This window comes from Amblyraja radiata, chromosome 2 (genome assembly GCF_010909765.2).
Source record: "Amblyraja radiata isolate CabotCenter1 chromosome 2, sAmbRad1.1.pri, whole genome shotgun sequence".
Classification (NCBI taxonomy): Eukaryota; Metazoa; Chordata; class Chondrichthyes; order Rajiformes; family Rajidae; genus Amblyraja; species Amblyraja radiata.
In genome coordinates, this window is record NC_045957.1 from 44,608,145 (window position 1) to 44,630,047 (window position 21,903).

The 21,903-nt window shown below is 43.7% G+C and overlaps 1 protein-coding gene across 1 annotated transcript in view; it reads right to left on the reverse strand.

Moving 5' to 3' along the window:
- The window catches only part of tmem106b (transmembrane protein 106B), a 31,729-nt gene extending 11,894 nt beyond the window's left edge, over window positions 1–19,835 (reverse strand). Inside the window, exons 1-4 of the mRNA XM_033045686.1 lie at window positions 19,635–19,835; window positions 16,737–16,960; window positions 10,755–10,818; window positions 5,308–5,467 (exon numbers count right to left, since the gene is read on the reverse strand). Of these exons, the coding sequence (XP_032901577.1) occupies window positions 5,308–5,467; window positions 10,755–10,818; window positions 16,737–16,950 (438 nt within the window). The 5' untranslated portion in view covers window positions 16,951–16,960; window positions 19,635–19,835. The remainder of the gene's footprint in view (window positions 1–5,307; window positions 5,468–10,754; window positions 10,819–16,736; window positions 16,961–19,634) is intronic.
- Between the last annotated feature and the right edge of the window lie 2,068 nt (window positions 19,836–21,903).

Consider the following 21,903-nt stretch of genomic DNA (forward strand, 5'->3'; position numbering starts at 1 on the left):
CTGCAGCCAACACCCATACCAACGGGTCCCACTTAGTCTAGTAAAGTATATAAAGCTGCAGATCATGGATATAAATGAATGTCAAACAGAGCCAGCTCCATCTGAATGCAGGATCCTTATTGCTGATCTCATACAATGAACAATGCAATTGATTCAACATATAAACCTTACGATGCATGATCCACATGAGTTACACTTGGCAGTCGCTGATCATACCGGGCCACCACAAATTTTCCGGCACCTTCTTTAATCCGGACAAAATTATGAGAATGCCCTTAACATCCCCCAAAAAAATGTGGCACCTAGGCCGGGTCTCAACCTCATCAGGACTTCCGCAGCTGATTGGCGGGTTGAATTTTCCCCCTGCGGTCGGGGCTCTGGATTATATGCTGGCAGTGGTTGTGCGCATGTGCAGAGGGAGGATGTGCAGGCCGTGGCAGTGAGCATGTGCAAGGCGGCCGGCCGTGCCGTCGGATGAGGAGCGTCCGGAGAACGGAGACTCGTCGGCCCAGACACGGATGGCGGGCAGAGACAGAGAGTGATAGAGAGATAGAGATAGGGGGGCCAAGCCGGGCAAAATGACACGGCTTTTAGGTTGCGCGGCAGGACTTTAGGTGGTCATTGGCAACCGTTAATTTCGAGCCCTGCAGATGCATGGCAGATGCAGTTTAATGTGGATAAATGTGAGGTTATCCACTTTGACAGCAAAAAAACAGGAAGGCAGATTACTATCTAAATGGTGTCAAGTTGGGAAAAGGGGATGTATAATGGGATCTGGGGGTCCTTGTTCATTAGTCAATGATAGTAAGCATGCAGGTACAGCAGGCAGTGAAGAAAGCGAATGGCATGTTGGCTTTTATACCAAGAAGAGTTGAGTATAGGAGCAAAGTGGTTCTTCTGCAGTCCTATAGAGCCCTAGTGATATCACACATGGAGTATTATGTGCAGTTTTGGTCCCCTAATTTGAGGAAGGACATTCTTGCTATTGAGGGAGTGCAGAGTAGGTTTACAAGGTTAATTCCCGGGATGGCGGGACTGACATATGCTGAGGGAATGGAGCTTGTATACTCTGGAGTTTAGAAGGATGAGAGGGATTCTTATTGAAACATATAAGATTATTAAGGGTTTGGACATGTTAGAGGCAGAAAACATGTTCACGATGTTGCGGGAGTCCAGAACCAGGGGCCACAGTTTAAGAATAAGGGGTAAGCCATTTAGAACGGAGACGAGGAAACACTTTTTCTCAGAGAGTTGTGAGTCTGTAGAATTCTCCGTCTCAGAGGGCGGTGGAGGCCGGTTCTCTGGATACTTTTAAGAGAGAGCTAGATAGGGCTCTTAAAGATAGCAGTGTCAGAGGATATGGGGAGAAGGCAGGAACAGGGTACTGATTGTGGATGATCAGCAATGATCACATTGAATGGCGGTGCTGGCTTGAAGGGCCGAATGGCCTACTCCTGCACCTATTGTCTATTCAGCAATCTAGGAAACAAAAATCAGCTTACACAACAGGAATCATAACTTTAACTTTAGCTTTTGAAGAAAGGTTTCGACCCGAAACGTTGCCTTTCCTTCGCTCCATAGATGCTGCCTCACCCGCTGAGTTTCTCCAGCATTTTTGTCTACCTTTGATTTTCCAGCATCTGCAGTTCCTTCTTAAACATCTTAACTTCAGCACTGTCTCCTGAAAAGTCCAAGTTGTCAGACTACATTTCCAATATGAAACCAGAGTAGTTTCCTTTAACTAACAAAGTCTTCAGCCCTGTCATTTGTCCCATTCCACAACATTGTCAAATCTCTCATAAAGAATGGAAGTTGACATATAGGTTGCAAACTCAATGTCATCTGATTTAGTGATAAACACGCAATGACATTCTTACCATCACCAAAATGGCCTCTTGCATGCAACTTTACTTTGCATATCTGATAAAGTTCCCATTTTCCACACAAATTTCAGATCTCAAAATACAAATATCTTAAATTCCTTCCCACAACTTCCTACCTTGTTCCTCCAACAATATCCTTAAAACATACCAAAGTTAGTCCCAATATGGCTCTCTGGCAAGTTTGACTTGGTAATGCTGCAGTGCAACTTAAGATTTTCTTATTTTTAAACGTACAACTATAAGGCATTATAAAAACGCAAATTGTGTAAGAAATTCAAAAACAAAGTTAAAAGTAACTTCAAGATTACATGTAGAATAATACAACTGTCAATCTGTACAGTAAATCAATTGCAAAACCTAGCACCAATAACAAAAGATTGTAATGGTCATAGACCAACGTTGGAAAATCTGTAACAGTTATTAGATTGATTGTTTGAAGATGTTGGTCTCTATTCCAAGTTGGCTAATAATTTATTGATATAGACGGTTCTGCGAACCCGCTTTGGTAAGTTACTGCAGTTTACTTTGCGGGGAGTCGACATTGGAGCCAGTGATGAAATGAGCAAAATAAATAAATTCAGGGCACCAAAATTTTATCTCTATTCTGGGTGTGAACAGGATTTTCAGCATTGGTAAAGAGCATGGCATTACAGAGTTAACATACTCTCTATAGACAAGGCTTTGCGGAAGTTGCAGATCATTGGCTGAAGGTTAATGGTGAACCCCCTGATTTTAATGCTGCGTAAATCAATCAGGGTAATTCCATCAAATGTCAAAGAGCAGTGGCTAGATTATTTTTCATCATTGTCTGTCCTCTGTATGGCACAGAAAGTGATTTGCCACCTATCAGCCAATTTCCCCCATCATGCTGGGATATTGCCCATTGTTTCTAAATGTACACATGCACCACATTAGGGCTATAAATGGCATTTGGTACCAAGTAATCAGCAGAAACTATTTCCAATAATGGCATTAAGAAATCAAGGACACCTTAAATTAAACACCAGTTAAGTTGTAGTACAGTGACCAGGTTTACATAGAAACATAGAAATTAGGTGCAGGAGTAGGCCATTCGGCCCTTCGAGCCTGCACCGCCATTCAATATGATCATGGCTGATCATCCAACTCAGTATCCCGTACCTGCCTTCTCTCCATACCCTCTGATCCCCTTAGCCACAAGGGCCACATCTAACTCCCTCTTAAATATAGCCAATGATAGTTTGACAGTTGGTACATCTTTCACCAGGAAACAGCTTACAAAAAAGCCTTCAATACTAAAAGGAATGCAGTACTTCAAGGCACCAGAATTTTATCAATCTACGTCAGAATGGCTTCAACTTCTCTATAACTAAAACTCTCATCTTGTTATCTGCAGGTTTGCATTGTTTTTCCATTTGCGCAAAAATGGTACATAATAGTGCTACAATTTTGCCCCACCTTAGTCACCATTGTCCTGTGCTGTAAGTGAAACAAGTTTTGTTCAGATCAAATGGTAAATTTTAAAACTCATTAGGTTTAAAATCCTTAAAAACCACGCATACGCAGTTGGGAGGAGAGTTCCTAAGCGCGTCTTTACTGGCGTCGAAAAGGGCACGCAACAGGTCCACAGCCACTCCTGCGCAGTTCCAGAATTGAGGTCGCAGCGGCGACAAGAAGCCACACCAACGATCCGTGGCCTGGGCGCCAAGGGTGGCGGCGGCGGCCGGCTGAGGCCGCGCCAAGGATCAGAGGCCTGGGCACTGAGCCTGGCTCTGAGGCCGGCGGCGCTGCTGCCTCCGGGCACACGAGGGAAAGCTGCAGCACTCTCGAGATCCTGGGGAGGTGAGGACTGAGAGTGGGGGGGGGGGGGGTTGAGGGAGAGGAAAGGGTAGGGAGGGAGGGGGGGGGGGGAAGTGGGGGATGTGATAATGGGAGAGGGGGAATAGAGGAAGAGGAGGGGGGGGAGTGTGAAGGTAGGGAGTGGGGAATAGAGGGAGAGGAATGATAGGGGAGGTGATGAGTGGGTTAGGTGTGGGATAGAGATAGGAGGGGGGTAGGGAGGGGAGAGGAGTTGGAGGTAAGGAGGGGGAGTGACTGTGGGTAGGGAAGAGGGTGGGAGTGATTGGGAAGGGGAGGAGGTGAGGTGAAAGATCCCAGGGAGGTGAGGAGGGAGATGGGGATTGAGGGATTGGAGCGAGTAGGGAGGGAGAGGGGGGAAAGTGGGGGAGGTGAGGATGGAGAGTGGGGAGGAGGGTGAATAGAGGAAGAGGAGGAGGTAGGGAATAGAGGGAGAAGAGGGCAGTGGGGAGGAGAGGAGGGATAGTGGGGGGGCAGGAGATAGGAGGTGGATAGGGAGGGGAGAGGAGTTATGGAGGGAGGGAGGGAGTGACTGAGGGATTGGGGGTGGGGAGGAGGAGAGGGGAAAAATGAGGGAGCGTGAACAGGAGGTGGAGGGAGTGCTGGGATGGGGGAAATGAGCCACGCGCAGTTGGGAGCTATGGGTGAGTGGTGGAATATTGCATTGAGGAAACGGGTTGCTTTGGGGCAAACGGGTGAGTGGTGGAATATTGTGTTAGGGAGCATACCCAACAGGTCTGCACTTAGTCTAGTTACAATTAAGAGCAAATTGTTAAAACATGTTCACTGTTAAAATAGATAATCATACTTGCAATAAACAAAATTGAGAAGGCCCTCATATAGATAGCTCTGCTGCAAGTCATGTTTCCATAACATAATTGGATATAATGCAAGTGATGAATTGGGGAACACTATTTGCATTACGCGAGTCAAATTGGTGAAAATGTATTTTCGATCAGGAAACAATCACTTAAGTTACGTATGAAATATGGCAGACAGAAATGTGCCATCTTTGATTTAAAAGGTATAGGGGATAGACATGCTTCCTTACGAGTTCTCTGTAGTATTCAGTATTCAGTCTTAACACAGGTGTTACTTTAACAACAGGCAGTAATTGAAATTGACAAGCAATCACTTCTATTGACACTTGTGCAACCATTGTTAAACAATGTAACAGTCTGTAATAAAGAAAAACCTATTGCTATTGAAAAGCCCATGATTTTTTTAAATCTTGTGGGGAAATGTGGATAAATTCAAGGACAAAGCTGAATCAAGAGGATTTTTTTCTTGCAATTACCTGGACGAGCACAGATAATTAATTGAGAACATTTTACTAAAGGGCCTGTCCCACTGCGGGGACCTACTTTGCGAGTTTAGAAGAGTTTGCCCTCGACTCATACTCACAGCAGCAGCAGCTGCGTGCTTGCGCGTGTGTCCGGCTCGCGGTTTCATCGCGTCGAAGACAGTCGCGTTAGTGGGACAGGCCCTTTATTTAGTGAAATGCCGCAATCCTTAAGGAATGGTCAGCGTTCTAATCAATCAATTTAACAGTTCAGAGTTTTCTGCAATGTTGAGATAAACTACTTACCGTGATGTTGAGATATACTACACGATTGCTTTGGTCATAACTGACATAAATGGATTTCACACCAACGTAACTCACATCAATAGATCGTGGAAAGAGAAAAAATACTGCTAATCCAGAAAGCAGCAAACAAAGAATTACTGATGAGGTCACGTATAACTTCCTAAAAACAACACAAATATTCAAATGTTAAGAGAACAGGGTGTTCATCAATAGTTGAATCAAATCACGTGAAAGCTTAACAAGATTGTGACTTTTGTTTATTTAAACAATGGCAGTATTTATCCTAGTTGTCTCAGCCAGTACTCAATTGTTGATTAGATTTTCCCGTAAACCACATTCCTTTCTCATGCAACCATCATTAACTGTTAAATGTTGTTTCATTAGAAACAATGTTTAGGAATTTGCAGTGGTGGATTAACAATCCATCCACCATTTGCAGTAGTGGATTAACAATCCACCACCTAACCTACAATCTTTGAGCTCTTTTCCAAGTATTCCATTCCAAAACAAATAGCAATTCCCGAAAAGACAATGAAGCCTGTGGCGGTACCTGGTGGCTAGCCAGGGGTAGCGAACCCTCGGCTCAGGAGGGAGGAGTTAAGCGCATCAGAGTGGGAGGCGTTGGGTCATGGGATCGGACTCGGGGTATTTAAGGTCGGGTCACGCCCGGTCACAGGGTTGGAGTTGGAAGCAGCACAGTGCAGTAACAAACATCATTTCGTTCACACAACTCGTTTTCGCCTCATTCTTGGCTGGACTCCTGGAGTCCCCGCTACAAACCATTCATTAAAACAAAAAAAGCTTCCTTTATAAATGCATTCAAGGTGTTACTTGATGGCCTCCATCAAAGATCAGAGAAGACTAAGATAGACCACTCCTGCAAAATTCAATGGACTGACATGCAGTATGTAACGGAGCGGAATGTCCATCATTTTGGGAAACCCGACTGGCAGTGTAATCAGTGTTGCGGGGGAACAGTATGTGTGAGATATACCTCATCTACCAAATTCATAATTTTGTTAATTTTCTTTTTAAATGCTTTCCTCCCTGCTTAATCTATCTGTTTCTACCCATTTCCCTCCCATCCTTCCTCTTTTTCCCTTGTATTGCTCCAACACACACTAGGCACAAATATAACTTTATATACATATATAACCATCTTGCTCTACTATCTTTGGCCTCAATCCCTCCCAAAAGTCTGACTTGACAGTCATCAAGAGTGATGCTGAGCAGCCTTTAAGTAGCCCCAGTGAACCAAATCTTTTATTTTGTCCACTTCAGTAGTATTGAGCCAACTACAAAATGTAATCAAGTTTCTCCAATAAAAGTCTTTCCTCAAATAACGCCACAAAAAATTCCAGCAATGGCCTACAATCATGCAGTGCGGAGAAAAAGTACTCCTGATAATACTGAAACCATGTCCATTCATGGGAAGTATACAGAAGCCCTGCACAATGTGAAGGAATGCACCACTCACCAAAACACACCTGGCCTCCTCAGGCATTTGTCCATTTGCTTGTTCCGAAACTCAAATCAAAGGTGAACGATGCAGATACAAAACCAGTGGAAATAACCCACTCTACATTTTGAGGGATTAAACATTTGTTGGCTCTTGCATCACATGAAATAATGTTTTAATCTTTTGCCTCAAAATCACTCTCCTCCACCACACTGTTTAAGAAAGAACTGCAGATGCTGGAAAAATTGAAGGTAGACAGAAATGCTGGAAAAACTCAGCAGGTGAGGCAGCATCGATGGAGCGAAGGAATAGGCAACGTTTAGGGGAGGGCAGGGTGGAAAAAAGAAAGGAAGAGGCGGAGACAGTAGGCTGTGGGAGAGCTCGGAAGGGGAGGGGAAGGAGGGAGAAAGCAAAGACTACCTGAAATTAGAGGTCAATGTTCATACCGCCGGGGTGTAAACTACCCAAGCCAAATATGAGGTGCTGCTCCTCCAATTTACGGTGGGACTCACTCTGACCATGGAGACCCAGGACAGAAAGATTGGTTACGGAAAGGGAGGGGGAGTTGAAGTGCCGAGCTACTGGGAGATCAGGTTGGTTATTGCAAACTGAGTGGAGGTGTTGGGCGAAGCGATCGCCAAGCCTGCGCTTGGTCTCACCGATGTAGAGCAGTTGACACCTGGAACAACGGATGCAATAGATGAGGTTGGAGGAGCTGCAGGTGAAACTCTGCCTCACCTGGAAAGATTGCTTGGGTCCTTGGATGGAGTCCAGGGGGGCAGTAAAGCGACAAGTGTAGCATTTCCTGTGGTTTTAAGGGAAAGTATCAGGGAAGGGGGTGGTTTGGGCGGGAAAGGACGAATTGACCAGGGAGTTACGGAGGGAACGGTCTCGGCGAAAAGCCGAAAGGGGAGGAGATGGCCCATCTCCTACCCTTTCAATTCTGGTGAATTTAAATAGCTATCAATTATAACTCCACATTTGCTTAGTGACACCAGCTTTATTTGGCCAGCACCAAATGCCTCAACAATGTTACCAATTTCAATTCCTAAAGAATTGAAGGCGATAGACAATAGGTGCAGGAGTAGGCCATTCTGCCCTTCAAGCCAGCACCACCTTTCAATGTGTTCATGGCTGATCATCCACAATTAGTACCCCGTTCCTGCCTTCTCCCCATATCCCCTGACTGCTATCTTCAAGAGCCCTACCCAGCTCTCTCTTGAACGTATCCAGAGAACCGGCCTCCACCGCCCTCCGAGGCAGAGAATTCCACAGACTCACAACTCTGTGCGAAAATGTGTTTCCTCATCTCCGTTCTAAATGGCTCATCCCTTGTTCTTAAACTGTGGCCCCTGGTTCTGGACTCCCCCAACATCGGGAACACGTTTCATAAGTTCTTAAGTGACAGGAGCAGAATTAGGCCATTCAGTCATGGCCGATCTATCATTCCCTCTTAATCCCATTCTCCTGCCTTCTAACCCCCAACTAATTAAGACTATCTATCTGTCTTACAAATATCTGCCTTCCGTGGCAATTATTTCCACAGATTCATCACCCTCTGACTAAATAAATTCCTCCTCATTTCCTTTCTAAAGGAACATCTTTTTATTCTGAGGCTGTGCCATCTGGTCCTAGGCTCTTTCACCAGTGGAAATATCCTCTCCACATCCACTCCACCCAGGCCTTTCACTAGTCGGTAAGTTTCAATGAGCCCCCCCCCCCCAATCCCTCTAAACTCCAGCAAGTAAAGGGCCAGTGTCGTCAAACGCTCATCATATGTTAACCCGCATGCTCGGAATCATTCTCGTAAACCTCCTCTGGACCCTCTCCAATGCCAGCACATCCTTCCTCAGATATGGGGCCCAAAATTGCTCACAATACTCAAAATGCAGTCTGACCAGCGACTTTATAGAGGCTCAGCATTACATTCCTGTTTTTGTATTCTAGTCCGCTTGAAATAAATGCTAGCTTGCATGATTACACAAGAGCAAGCTGCGTACAGAATGTTCCCTTTGTGCACAAATAATCTTAGTAAAATTCAGCGGCAAAGATGTTGGGACAATTGATACAATTATATTCACATAAAGAAATCTGTTTTATAACTAGATACTGAAAAAAAATTGCGCAACATTTCTTGATGCCAATTCATAGGATGTTATTCAGATTATGATGCCAATTGATAAATACAATGCCCTCCATAATGTTTGGGACAAAGACCCATCATTTATTTAGTTGCCTCTGTACTCCACAATTTGAGATTTGTAATAGAAAAAAAATCACATGTGGTTAAATTGCACATTGTCAGATTTTATTAAAGGGTATTTTATACATTTTGGCTTCACCATGTAGAAATTACAGCCGTGTTTATACATAGTCCTCTCATTTCAGGGCACCATAATGTTTGAGACACATGGCTTTACAGGTGTTTGTAATTGCTCAGGTGTGTTTAATTGCCTCCTTAATGCAGGTACAAGAGAGCTCTCAGCACCGAGTCGCTCCTCCAGTCTTTCAATCACCTTTGGAAACATTTATTGCTGTTTAAAAACATGACGACCAGTTGTGTCAATGAAAGTCAAAGAAGCCATTATGAGACAGAGAAACAAGAATACAACTGTTAGAGACATCAGCCAAACCTTAGGCTTACCAAAATCAACTGTTTGGAACATCATTAAGAAGAAAGAGAGTACAGGTGATCTTACTAATCGCAATGGGACTGGCAGGCCAAGGAAGACCTCCACAGCTTATGACATAAGAATTCTCCCTATAATAAAGAAAAAAACCTAAATACCTGTCTGACAGATCAGAAACACTCTTCAGTAGTCAGGTGTGGATTTGTCAATGACCACTGTCTGCAGAAGACTTCATGAACAGAAATACAGAGGCTACACTGCAAGATGCAAACCACCGGTTAGCCGCAAAAATAGGGTGGCCGGGTTACAGTTTGCCAAGAAGTACTTAAAAGAGCAACCACAGTTCTGGAAAAAGGTCTTGTGGACAGATGAGACCAAGATTAACATATCAGAGTGATGGCAAGAGCAAATTATGGAGGAGAGAAGGAACTGCCCAAGATCCAAAGCATACCACCTCATCTGTGAAACATGGTGGTGGGGATGTTATGGCCTGGGCATGTATGGCTGCTGAAGGTACTGGCTCACTTATCTTCATTGATACAACTGATGATGGTAGTAGCATAATAATTTCTGAAGTGTATTGACACATCCTATCTGCTCAAGTTCAAGCAAATACCTCAAAACTCATTGGTCAGCAGTTTATTCTACAGCAAGACAATGATCCCAAACATACTGCTGAAGCAACAAATTAGTTTTTCCAAAGCTAAAAAATGGTCAAATCTAGAATTGTCAAGTCAATCACCTGATCTGAGCACAATTGAGCATACCCTTTATATGCCAAAGAGAAAACAGAAGGGGACTAGCCCCCAAAACAAGCATAAGCTAAAGATGGCTGCAATACAGGCCTGGCAAAGCATCACCAGAGAAGGCACCCAGCAACTGTGATGTCCATGAATTGCAGACTTTAAGCAGTCATTGCATGCAAAAGATATGCAACAAAATACATGATTACTTTCATTTAAGTGACATTGCTGTGTCCCAAACATTATGGTGCCCTGAAATGGGGGGTCTATGTATAAACACTGCGGTAATTTCTACATGGTGAAACCAAAATGTATAAAAATGACATTTATTAAAATTATGACAATGTGCACTTTAACCACATGATTTTTTCTATTACAAATCTCAAATTGTCAGGAACAGAGGCAAATAAATAAATGATGGGTCTTTGTTCCAAACATTATGGAGGGCGCTGTAGATCAGTGCTTTACTGACAGAAGCACAAATTTGAACTAAAGACAAAGCACATTATTTTCCTAAACGATTGTACTTAGCAAATTCAAGATAGAACTACACAAATCTACTTTAGCAGGTATTGATACAAGTTCCACCATTCTGTAAATTTCAACAGAACCTACGTTCGCCTGGGTCTTAGCCTCTGGTCACTGTAAGGAATTAATGCCACAAGCTGGTTTTCTTGACCTAAATGGAGAAATAAAAACAATTAGTCAGAGATTAATGTATTGGTTCTTTAAAAAAAGTGTTCCAAAGAACTGGTTTGAAAGCTTTCCTGTCAACCAGGCTGAAAAAGACAGTCTTCAAAGCAGCAAATCTTGAATTTGTAATGGATGGATCCCGAGATAACCAAAGCCCCACAGACATTACGGGTGTTTTCTCATGAGATTATCGTCCAGGAACTTCTGTTTACCGATCAACACTCTTTAAAGTATTATTTTATAAAATACATACAATTTACAGCAAACAGGATGTTCTTTTAAGGAGAATGTCTTTAGTCAGAGGGTGGTAAATCTATGGAATTCTTTGCCATAGAAGGCTGTGGGGGCCGTCAGAGGATATTTTTAAGGCAGTTAGATAGATTCTTGATTAGTACAGGCATCAGAGGTTATGGGGAGAAGGCAGGAGAATGGGGTTAGGAGGGAGCAGAGTAGACTTGATGGGCCGAATGGCCTAATTCTACTCCTACCACTTATGACAATGACAACAAACCAAACACGTCCCAATCAATTCGCAATAGTATTTTGCTGTATGCCAGTTGCCACCTTTCCTTATCCAAATCTCTGTGTAACCTTGTATCCCTTTCTCCCGACTGCAAAGTTCAGTCCCCTCTCAAAATAAATATAATTCACTTCAATTTTGTTGCTAGCTTCAAATCTGCAGGGGTATCCATCACCCATCAGGCTTGCTTTTGCCACAAGTCTGCAAGAATCTCCAGTACTGTACAGAATAGATTTTTTGGACCATCGGATGTTATTGTATTAATACTTCAATATTTGTTATTTTCGTTTAGAGATACAGCACGGAAATAAACCCTTCGGCCCACCAAGTCCATGCCGACCGGTGATCCCCACACACTAACATTATCCTATACACACTAGGGAAAATTTTACCAAACCAATTAGCTTACAAACCTGTATGTCTTGAATGTGGGAGGAAACAAGAGATCCTGGAGAAAACCCACGCAGGTCACAGGGATAACGTACAAACTCCATATAGATATAGGTATTTCCCCAAAGGATTATGTTGGAATCACTGTTAAGTGCACAGTAATAACTTGGTCATGTGTACACAAGAAATTCTCAATGTGCGGATGACAAAGCTTGGCAAACAGAACAAGACTGCAAGGTAATGCATATTACAAAAACAAATGCCATATAAAATGATTAGTTCCAAAGGTTGTGTAGAACAGATAAATCAGCCTGGGTGTCTACACCTTTGAAAATGGCATGCTATGTTGAGAGTATGATTAACAAAGCATTTGCAATGCTAGGATCGATAAAAAGAAACAGAGGACAGAAAGGAATTATTTTGAACTTGTGAAAGACACATCCAGAGTTCTGCTTTCAACACATTTCACAAAACAAAAAGAAAGTCCTGGGAGAAAAAGAATGAATTACCAAAATGTTTACAGGGATTAGAGACTTCTGTCACAAGGCTAGGTCAGTTGTTCACCTTGCAACAAAAGAGGGAAAGGTTTGAAATAGTTATGATTAATCACGGTTTAGATAACAAGTACAGGTGCACAACCTTTTATCCGTAGTTCCGGAAACCAAAAAGTTCCGAAAACCGGACATTTTTTCCAGGGTGTAGTCTGCACACCAAAGCTCGCGTTTGTCGCCAAACTTGACCCGAAACGACCCACGGTCAACCCAGGTCTGTACTACTGTAGCGGCTGCCTCCTCCCCGGAGACCCGGGAGACACTTAAACATCTGTAATTCATTGCTTAAATGTTAGTCAGTTAGTTTGGAGGGCTTTTATGTGAAGGGGGGGGGTGAAGGGGGAAACTTTAATTCTTAGTCCCCTACCTGGTCGGAGAGGCGGGGAGCGGGCAATGCCTTACCGGGTCGCCGTGCAGTAAGCTCCGGAACGCTGTGGCCGCCGACTCCCAACATCGCGGAGCTGGGGCTGCGGGCGTCCCGCCGCGGGCGGCGCCGGTTGTAGCTCCGACCCCGGCAACTCTACCCCTGGCTGCGCGGTGCTCCAAATCCAGCGCCGCCCGTGGCCGAACGCCCGCAGCCCCGCGATGTTGTGAGTCGGCGGCCACAGCGCTCTGGAACTTACTGCACGGCGACCCGGTAAGGCATTGCCCGCTCCCCGCTGGTATCCCAGCGCTGCGACGCCGCCGACTCCCAACATCGCGGAGCTGGGGCTGCGGGCGTCCGGCCGCGGGCGGCGCTGGATTTGGAGCGCCGCGCAGCCAGGGGTAGAGTTGCCGGGGTCGGAGCTCCAACCGGCGCGCCCGCTGCCGGACGCCCGCAGCCCCTAGCTCCGCGATGTTAGGAGTCGGCGGCCACAGCGCTCCGGAGCTTACTGCACGGCGATCCGGTAAGGCATTGCCCGCTCCCCGCCTCTCCGACCAGGTAGGGGACTAAGAATTAAAGTTTCCCCCTTCACCCCCCCCCCCCCACATAAAATCCCTCCAAACTAACTGACTAACATTTAAGCAATGATTTACAATGATTCCCCGGTCTCCGGGGAGGAGGCAGCCGCTCCACACTTTTCAAGCCGCCCGCGCTACCTACCTAATCTACGCTAAAAATCTTCCATTCGGAAATCCGAAAAATTCAGAAATCCGAGAAGTGTCTGGTCCCAAGGCTTTCGGATAAAAGGTTGTGCACCTGTACTAGGAAGCTGTTTATATTTAGGGATGTTTGAAGAGAATGTTTGAAATGTTGGTCAAAAGGCAAGGGTATGAAGAGAAAAATACACAATTGTAGGCTGCAGCAATGCGGGGGGGGGGGGAAATGAAAGGTCTTCAGATCAAAGTATACACACTCTAGGTTTTCGCACAAAGGGCAGTGATGAATGAACACGGCCAATTAGAAGCAAAGACAAGGGCGTCAAGGTATCCACGTTGCATGCAAAGAGATAGCATGATTTGGTAGGTCAGTCAGGAAGGCATTGAAATTATTGCCTAGGAACAAAACAACATCACCACTGAAAATACAAACGTGATAAATACTTCCAATAAAACTGATAGAACCAAAGACTAACATCAACAATTCCAAGTCATGATGCAGCACTGAGAAGGAAGTTATTACTTAGCTGGAGACAAGTACTCCAATTGTACAAAGACGAGGAAGGATTTGTCCATAGCCATTAAATTCCGTACATCAAGATATCATTTGTGTTCTGACCATCACTAGCTAGTAGCGAATACTACTTCGGTATTCAACACCTTGATAGCATTGCGAGAGAGTCAAAGATTATGAACAAGTTACAGGGACAAGGTGTGACCTCATCCCCATGTCACATGTTTATTTGGCTATATCCATCTATCAATTATACCTGTCGATAACAACTATTGCAGGCGTTTTGCTTCTCTAAATCTCAAAATTGAAAATCAAAGGGGACCTAAAATTGCTCTAGCATTTTGTGTCTATCTTTGATATAAACCAGCAGTTCTTTTTTATTACCTTAGGACATAACAGGTTTTAGTTTAAATGCATAAAGATTTCATTCAAATCAAAAATGGCATTGGAAATTAACAAAAGGAGAAGATTTGAATGTTAATAAAAGAAATTAAAGCATTTGAAAAATTGAAAATTAGCAGATTATGGGTTTTGCTCTTTTGAATTACATTTGAAGGACTTGTGCTGCTCCTATTTTCTTGTAAACACAAGGAACTACAGATGTTGGTTTACAAGAAAAGACAGTGAGGAAGAACCTCGGCAGGTCCGGCAGCATCTCTGCAGAACATGGAAAGGTGACGTTTCAGGTCAGGACCCTACTTCAGACCCAGGCTCTCCAAATATGTTCCTGACCTGCTGAGTTACTCATACACTGTCTTTTCTCCTATTTTGTGCTCCTTTCAGAAAATGTTTAAATGTTATTTTCTCTTTGAGTATTAAAAAAAAAAATATTTCTGCTAAACCAAGTATTGAATGATGGCTGTGATCTTTTATAACATCTCAAAAAACCGAACCAGCCAAAACATACAAATGCAAAATGTCAGTTTGCTGCACCTTAATAACCAAGCAATAGATTTTTCATAAAGTTAGACAGAATATTGAAAATTAAACAGAAGAACATTTTGTATTTCAGATTATTGACAACAGTCAAGAGTGTTTAATGATTACATGCACCGACAATGGAACAATGAAATTATTACTTGCTGCACCTTAACGTGCCTGTATTATTGCATTTAATCGAAAATAAATCAACTAATTAGCAACCAAAAGAGTGAAATCATAAAATCTGAGATTCTATAAATGACAAGCAAATGTCAAGGCTATAAACTGATGCTTTATTTTATCTTGTTTAAGAAGGAACTGCAGATGCTGGAAAATCGAAGGTAGACAAAAATGCTGGAAAATGCCTACTATGTTCTGTTGTGCTGAAGCAAAGCAAGAATGTCATTGTCCTATCAGGGACACATGACAATAAACTCTCTTGAATCTTGGGCGAGGCAGCATCTATGGAGCGAAGGAAATATTCAACATTTCGGGTCGAGACCCTTCTTCAGACTGATGTGGGGGTGGGAAGATGAAAGGAAGAGGCAGAGAGTGGGCTGGGGGAGAGCTGGAAAGGAGAGGGGAAAGAAGGAGAAAGCAGGGACTACCTAAAATTGGAGAAGTCAATGTTCATACTGCTGGGGTGTAAACTACCCAAGTGAAATACGAGATGCTGCTCCTTCAATTTATTCAACATCTCCATCGCAGGTGACAGACTACTGACCAACATCTACTATAAACCATGGTCCATGGCTATCTGGAATACACTTCTTCCCACCCTGCTTCCTGTAAGGACTCCATCCCCTACTCCCAGGTCCACCGCATCTGCACCCAGGATGAGATGTTCCAAACCAGGGCATCGGAGATGTCCTAATTCTCTAGGGAACGGGGGTTCCCCTCTTCTACTATAGTTGAGGCTCTCACCAGGGTCTCTTCTATACCCCGTAACTCTGCTCTCACTCCCCATTGCCCCACTTGTAACATTGTCCTCACCTTCCAGCCATCACATACAACAATTAATCCTCTGACATTTTCGCCACCTCCAACAGAATCCCACCACTGGCCAAATCTTCCCATCTCCTCCTCTTTCCGCAGAGACCGCTCCCCTCCGTAACTCCCTGGTCAATTTGTCCCTTCCCAACCAAACCACCCCATCACACTTGTCGCTTTACCTCCCCCTTAGACTCCATCCCAGGATCCAAGCAGTCTTTCCAGGTGTGGCAGAGGTTCACCTGCACCTCCTCCAACCTCATCTATTGCATCCGCTGCTCTAGCTGTCAGCTGCTCTACATCAGTGAGACCAAGCGTAGGCTTGGCGATCTCTTCGCCCTACACCTCCACTCGGTTTGCAATAACCAACCTGATCTCCCGGTGGCTCAGCACTTCAACTCCCCCTCCCATTCCGAATCCGACCCGTCCTGGGCCTCCTCCTTGGCCAGAGTAAGGCCCACCGTAAATTGGAGGAGCAACACCTCACATTTCTCTTGGGTAGTTTACACCCCAGCGGTATGAACATTGACCTCCAATTTTAGGTAGTCCCTGCTTTCTCCTTCTTTCCCCTCCCTTACCCAGTTCTCCCACAGCCCACTGTCTCCGCTTCTTCCTTTCTTCTTCCCGCTCCCCACCCCCACATCAGTCTGAAGAGGTCTCAATCCGAAACGTTGCCTATTTCCTTCGCTCCATAGATGCTGCCTCATCCGTTGAGTTCCTCCAGCATTTTTGTCTACCTTTATTTTATCTTAATTTTTCCAAATGAGGATCTTCAACAGAATTAGCAAATTGCCTCAACAGAAGGATAGTGGCCACTAGGCAGAATAAATATACTTGTTGCGAATAGAAATTCATCCATTTTAAAAATCAGCTATTTAGTAAAGCAAAAACAGTGATTATATACAAGTCTCTAAAATGATATATTAAGAAATAACCACCTCTTGGAATCCTTCCTGTCCCTTGACATGTTGGACAGGTAACACTGTCGCGACCAGTGAATTCGACATATGGAAACTGCGAAACATCCCCATTTCTACTGTAGTCTTCACTGTGATTGGACGAAACATCCAAGTTATCTGTTTCCCTTTTGCTGGATTCATTGCTTTCGCTGAATGGTTTGTGCAGTGATAGACGTGATAGACTATCCCCCATGGTCGAATTACTAGGATAAAAGATTAAAATATGAACAAATATGGAATACAGAAACTTCATCTCTAAAATGCTACTAGCAAACGACTTTGAAAAGAGAAAAATACACAAAAATCTAAATAAAAAGTAGATAATTCTCCAAATTTAAATGCAAACTGAATAATATTCAACCCAACATGTTTAACTTTCCTCCTACAACTAGCTGAATACTTCAGCATTTTGTTTTTACGCCAGACTTGAAGCTTCTCCTTTATCTTGCACCTGTATAAATAATAATTGTAGGATTAGGAGCTCCCAAATACCAGGTAAAATTAAATCGAGATTTTCTACTGAATATAGTTATAGAATAATACATACTGTTATATTTAGAAGATTAATTATTCCAGAAACAAATGTTTAAATGTTACATTTGTAGGTTGTCCATGTCCAAAACATTTCAAGCAAAAATAGCTGTGGGTGCAGAATAAAATCCACGACGAGGCTTATGCAGGTCAAACTTGAAATAAAGCTGTTGAAAGAAAACCCAGTCTCCGACTGCAAAGAGCAACAAAATGTGATCTACAACAGTATCCAAATAGAAGATTGGTGAAAATATCAGGAGAAGGATTAATTTGCATATTTCAAACAAAATAAATTGCAAAGCTGTAGAAGCAAGGAACTGCAGATGCTGGATTACAAAAAAAAGTACTGGAGGTGACGATGGCAATTTCACCTATTGTACAATGTGTCTCAAAGTGCAAAGCTACTCATTTATTTCAGATCACCTAGGTCATTATGCAATTCTCAAACTAGTCAACTAGAATGGGACAAATGGACTATTTGACATTGCCATAAATTTGCATTTTAATTTAAAAAAGAGTAAATATCACATTCAGTTATTCTGCAGCTAAGAGGATGCATGAAACTTTAAGGTCACAACATGTTGCTCCATTCGAGAATTCAATTAGAAGATGATGAACATCAAATACAGACAAAACTCGATTATCAGCTGACTCAATTTCACTTGTATTTTTGCGACAATATGTTTGTTCACTGCAAACTTCAGTGCAAAAGTGGCTCAAATGGGACAGGCAAAATTAAAGAATGGGGTATCAATGCCTTCCTCAAGAAATATTGCAACGTCCCCATTGACTTTTGTAGATCTCTATATCCTGCCATTGTTCAAAGCGAAAAGAGTAGTCAGTTATCAGAAGATTTCTGTCTTTGCATTAGAAGCACATAGAAGCCTTATCCTTATATTATTCGCACGAACGGTAAAATTCTTACATATTCTGGTAGAGATTTACCCACTGGAGTCCAGATTTGGCTTACCCGAAAATGTTGTGCTTTATTTCTTGAGTTATTAATAAAAATGTTCACAAATCCGATCAAACTTTGAAATCAAAACGCCGGTTTTTCGCTGATGACGTGTCAATGGATCTGCCTGCCTGCCGTCTGCTCGCACTGCGACTGACGTCACCTCCCACCCCTCCCTTCTCCCCCCATTGTTCAAAAGTCGCCCTGTCAACCGAAGACCAAAGATCATAGCTGTAGACTGCGTCGGCCCAACCGACTGGTCGACACTTGATCGCCCCCTCTCTCTCCCCTCCCCCTCTCTCTCTCTGTGTCTCTGCCCCCTCTCTTGCCCCACTCCCTCTCTAGAAGCGCCTGCGAGTTGGGGAGCTATGCGTGCGTGGATAGGGCAGGGATGGGGTAAAAGGAGCAAATGAATAATATTAATATATCAAGGGGGGTATGTGTGTGGGGGGTGGTGTGTGTGTGTGTGAGTGACGCCGCAGACCGCCCCCCCCCCCTCGCGTTGAGGGGACGGGACCCAACGGGTCCCACTTGGTCTAGTAACCTTATAAATCTCAAAATTGACACAGTTACTCTATCATTCTGTGTCTCTCTTCGGTGTAAACCAGCATCTGTAGTCCCTTCCTGCACAGAAGCCACATACTTAACCAGCCCGTCCCAACAATAGAAGTTAAACACAAAAAGCTGGAGTAACTCAGCAGGACAGGCAGCTACCTCTGGCGAGAAGGAATTGGTGACGTTTCGGGTCGAGACCCTTCTTCAGACTGGTTAGGGATAAGGGAAACGAGAGATATAGGTGATGACGCAGAGAGATAAAGAACAATGAATGAAAGATATGCAAAAAAGTAACGATTATAAAGGAGACTGTCCATTGCTAGCGGTTTGATGTGTTTGCTGTTCCCACCGTGGCCATATCAATCACATGAAGATACACAAAACCAGAGTGGAAGGAAGCCTGCAGAGCGTCTGTCAGAGATTGTCAAGTAAACCCAACCACTGATTACACGCTCAAAGTTCCTCTCTCTCTCTCTCTCTCTCTCTCTCTCTCTCTCTCTCGAGGAGAACATGTGCAGGTTGCACATGACTAATTTTAGAAAAAAAATACGGGCAGGATTTACGATATCATTGCATAGAAAATGTTAACTCGCTATGTTAAACCTCTAAAATCTTAATTAGGAGGAAGTAAGTCTGAGATTTATCACAGCCTCTGTTCAGAGAGAAATTAAGAGTAATATCATAAATCTTCGGCGGGGGGGGGGCAGCTTTAGAATACGCTGCACATCAGCAGGGCTACCAGGGCCGGGCCGTGCGGAGACGAGACGTCCACCTCCGCACCGTCCACCGATCACCCGTCAACGGACCGCCGCGGACGCCGACCACTGACCACTAACCGATGACCGGAGGCCTTCGTCCCGTTCTCGCAGCGAAGACGCTGCTGACGTTGCCGTTGCTGCTGCTGCCGTTGATAACGCTGCAAGTTCGTTATTTTTGAAAAAAGAAAACAAACGACGCTGACATCACGCGATCTCGTGTTTACCTCAATCAGCTCAGCCCCGCCCCCTGCTCCAATCCACGCAGGCGCACTTACTGCGCGGATCCGAGGTGACGTCACGGCGCTGCCTCGCGAAGCGCGTTGCGTCACTGGCGGAGCGCGGCCGCCGTAAGCAACTGTGTTTGTTTGCAAACAAGCATCTGCAGTTCCTTGCAGTCCGAAGAATGGTCTCGTAAACCCTTTACCAGTTGGTCAGCTATAGATTTACGGAGCAATTTCTTCAGCCCAATTGCAAACAAGCTCTTGCTACTCTTTTCACCAAGGTATTTAAAAAGACGTAGATTTTAAGTAGAGGATAATATAATACATATATTCCTGCGGGCATGAACATTGAATTCTCCCAATTTTGTTAGCCCTTGCTGTAGCAATGTTACAAAATTTTGAGATTTTAAAAATCAAGTCTGTAATTTATCCCATCAGATAAAGCATAAAAATAAGTTTAATTTGACACCTAATTCACTTTCATATCTCAAGTATTTAAAAAGTTATGGCCATTTTCATACTCGGAAATGAGCATCTTGTTCCCTATTGATTTTCTATGGACATAACAAAAAAGTTGTGATCGTGAACAGTCAAAAGCCCATAACTTTCTTAAAAATTAAGAGAACTGAATGAAATTTTCAGTTATCATAGATTGAAGCATTCTGAAACAAATATAAAATAATCTTACTTGGATGACCTGAAATTAAAGCATATAATTAGTTAGTTACCTAATTGTAGCTAATTTCAGACTTCAATTACTAGATCTAAACATCTATCCATTTCTTAATAAATTATTAACATTTTTAAATAGCCTAAATGTCCAAATAATATTCACAAATAATTCACAATAAAACATGATTTTTAAATCTCATTTACATTAATTTATAGACCAAATGGAAGGAATTCAGTGTTCAATTGCTGTAAATAAATGCCCATTTAAATCAGCTTTCTAGTGGGTCCCTGTGGAACGCGCTGGTTTAGAACGTTCACATTGCGGTAGATTTGTGCCCCAAATGCCCAGAAAAATACTGCGGGATATAATGGGGCCAAATTGAGCTACTCGCAATATTAAATTTTGTATAAAGGGATCTTTAGAAGCCCTTTTTAATGTAAAAATATACAACCTAACTTCTGCTATCTGCTTTATGAGACCCTGCGGTTGCTGGTGGTCGCGGGTTTAGAGATTGATTTTTAAACTACTATAACTATTATACGAGGCCTTTAAACCTAATAATAGCTTTTGCGACGGGGTCTTCCAGCGATTTTTCGTTAATAATTAACTAGGCTGAACATCTTCGATTTGAACAGCCTAGAGAAAATCGCGTTTTAAACCCGCCCCCTCTAAACGGCGCCAAAATCGCGCACACCCGCAACGGCAGATTTTCAAAGACGCTTCAGGTAGGCTTTGCAACATACCTACTTGCTGTCTCCTCCCATCCCTCAGCCCTCGGGCTGTCTCCTCCCATCCCTCGGGCTCCTCCTCCTCCCTTTTCCTTCCTTCTCCCCGCCACCCCCTATCAGTCTGAAGAAGGGTTTCGGCACAAAACGTTTCTCTAGCATTTTTATGTACCATATAATACATATCATTCAGATAGCCCTTGCTTTTTCTCTCCATCCCCTTTCCAGTTCTCCCACTAGTCTGAAGGGCTGTCGCACTGCGGCAACCTAATTTGCGAGTTTAGAAGAGTTTGCTCTTGACTCAAACTCGCAGTATGGTCGACACATCCTAGGAGGTCACTGGAACTCTCCTTCATGCTCGAGGGAAGTCCCCGCATACTCACCGCCTCAGTTTGGTCGAAAGATTTTCAGCATTGAAGGTGGAAGATAGTCGCTGAAAAGTCGCGTTAGTGGGACAGGCCCTTTACAGTCTCCGCCTACGTTCTATCTTTGTCCCCCCCCCTCCCCTCTTATCAGTCTGAACCGAAGATACTAGAGCGGAGGTCTGAAGAAGGGTCTCGATCCGAAATGTCGACCATTCCTTTTCTCCATAGATGCTGCCTCAATCGCCATTGTGTATTGTGTGCCTACCTTCAATAATACATCTCCAGCTGTATTGAAGAAACAAGGAACTACAGATATGGAAAAACACTGAAGTAACTCAGCAGGACAGGCAGCCTTTCTGGAGA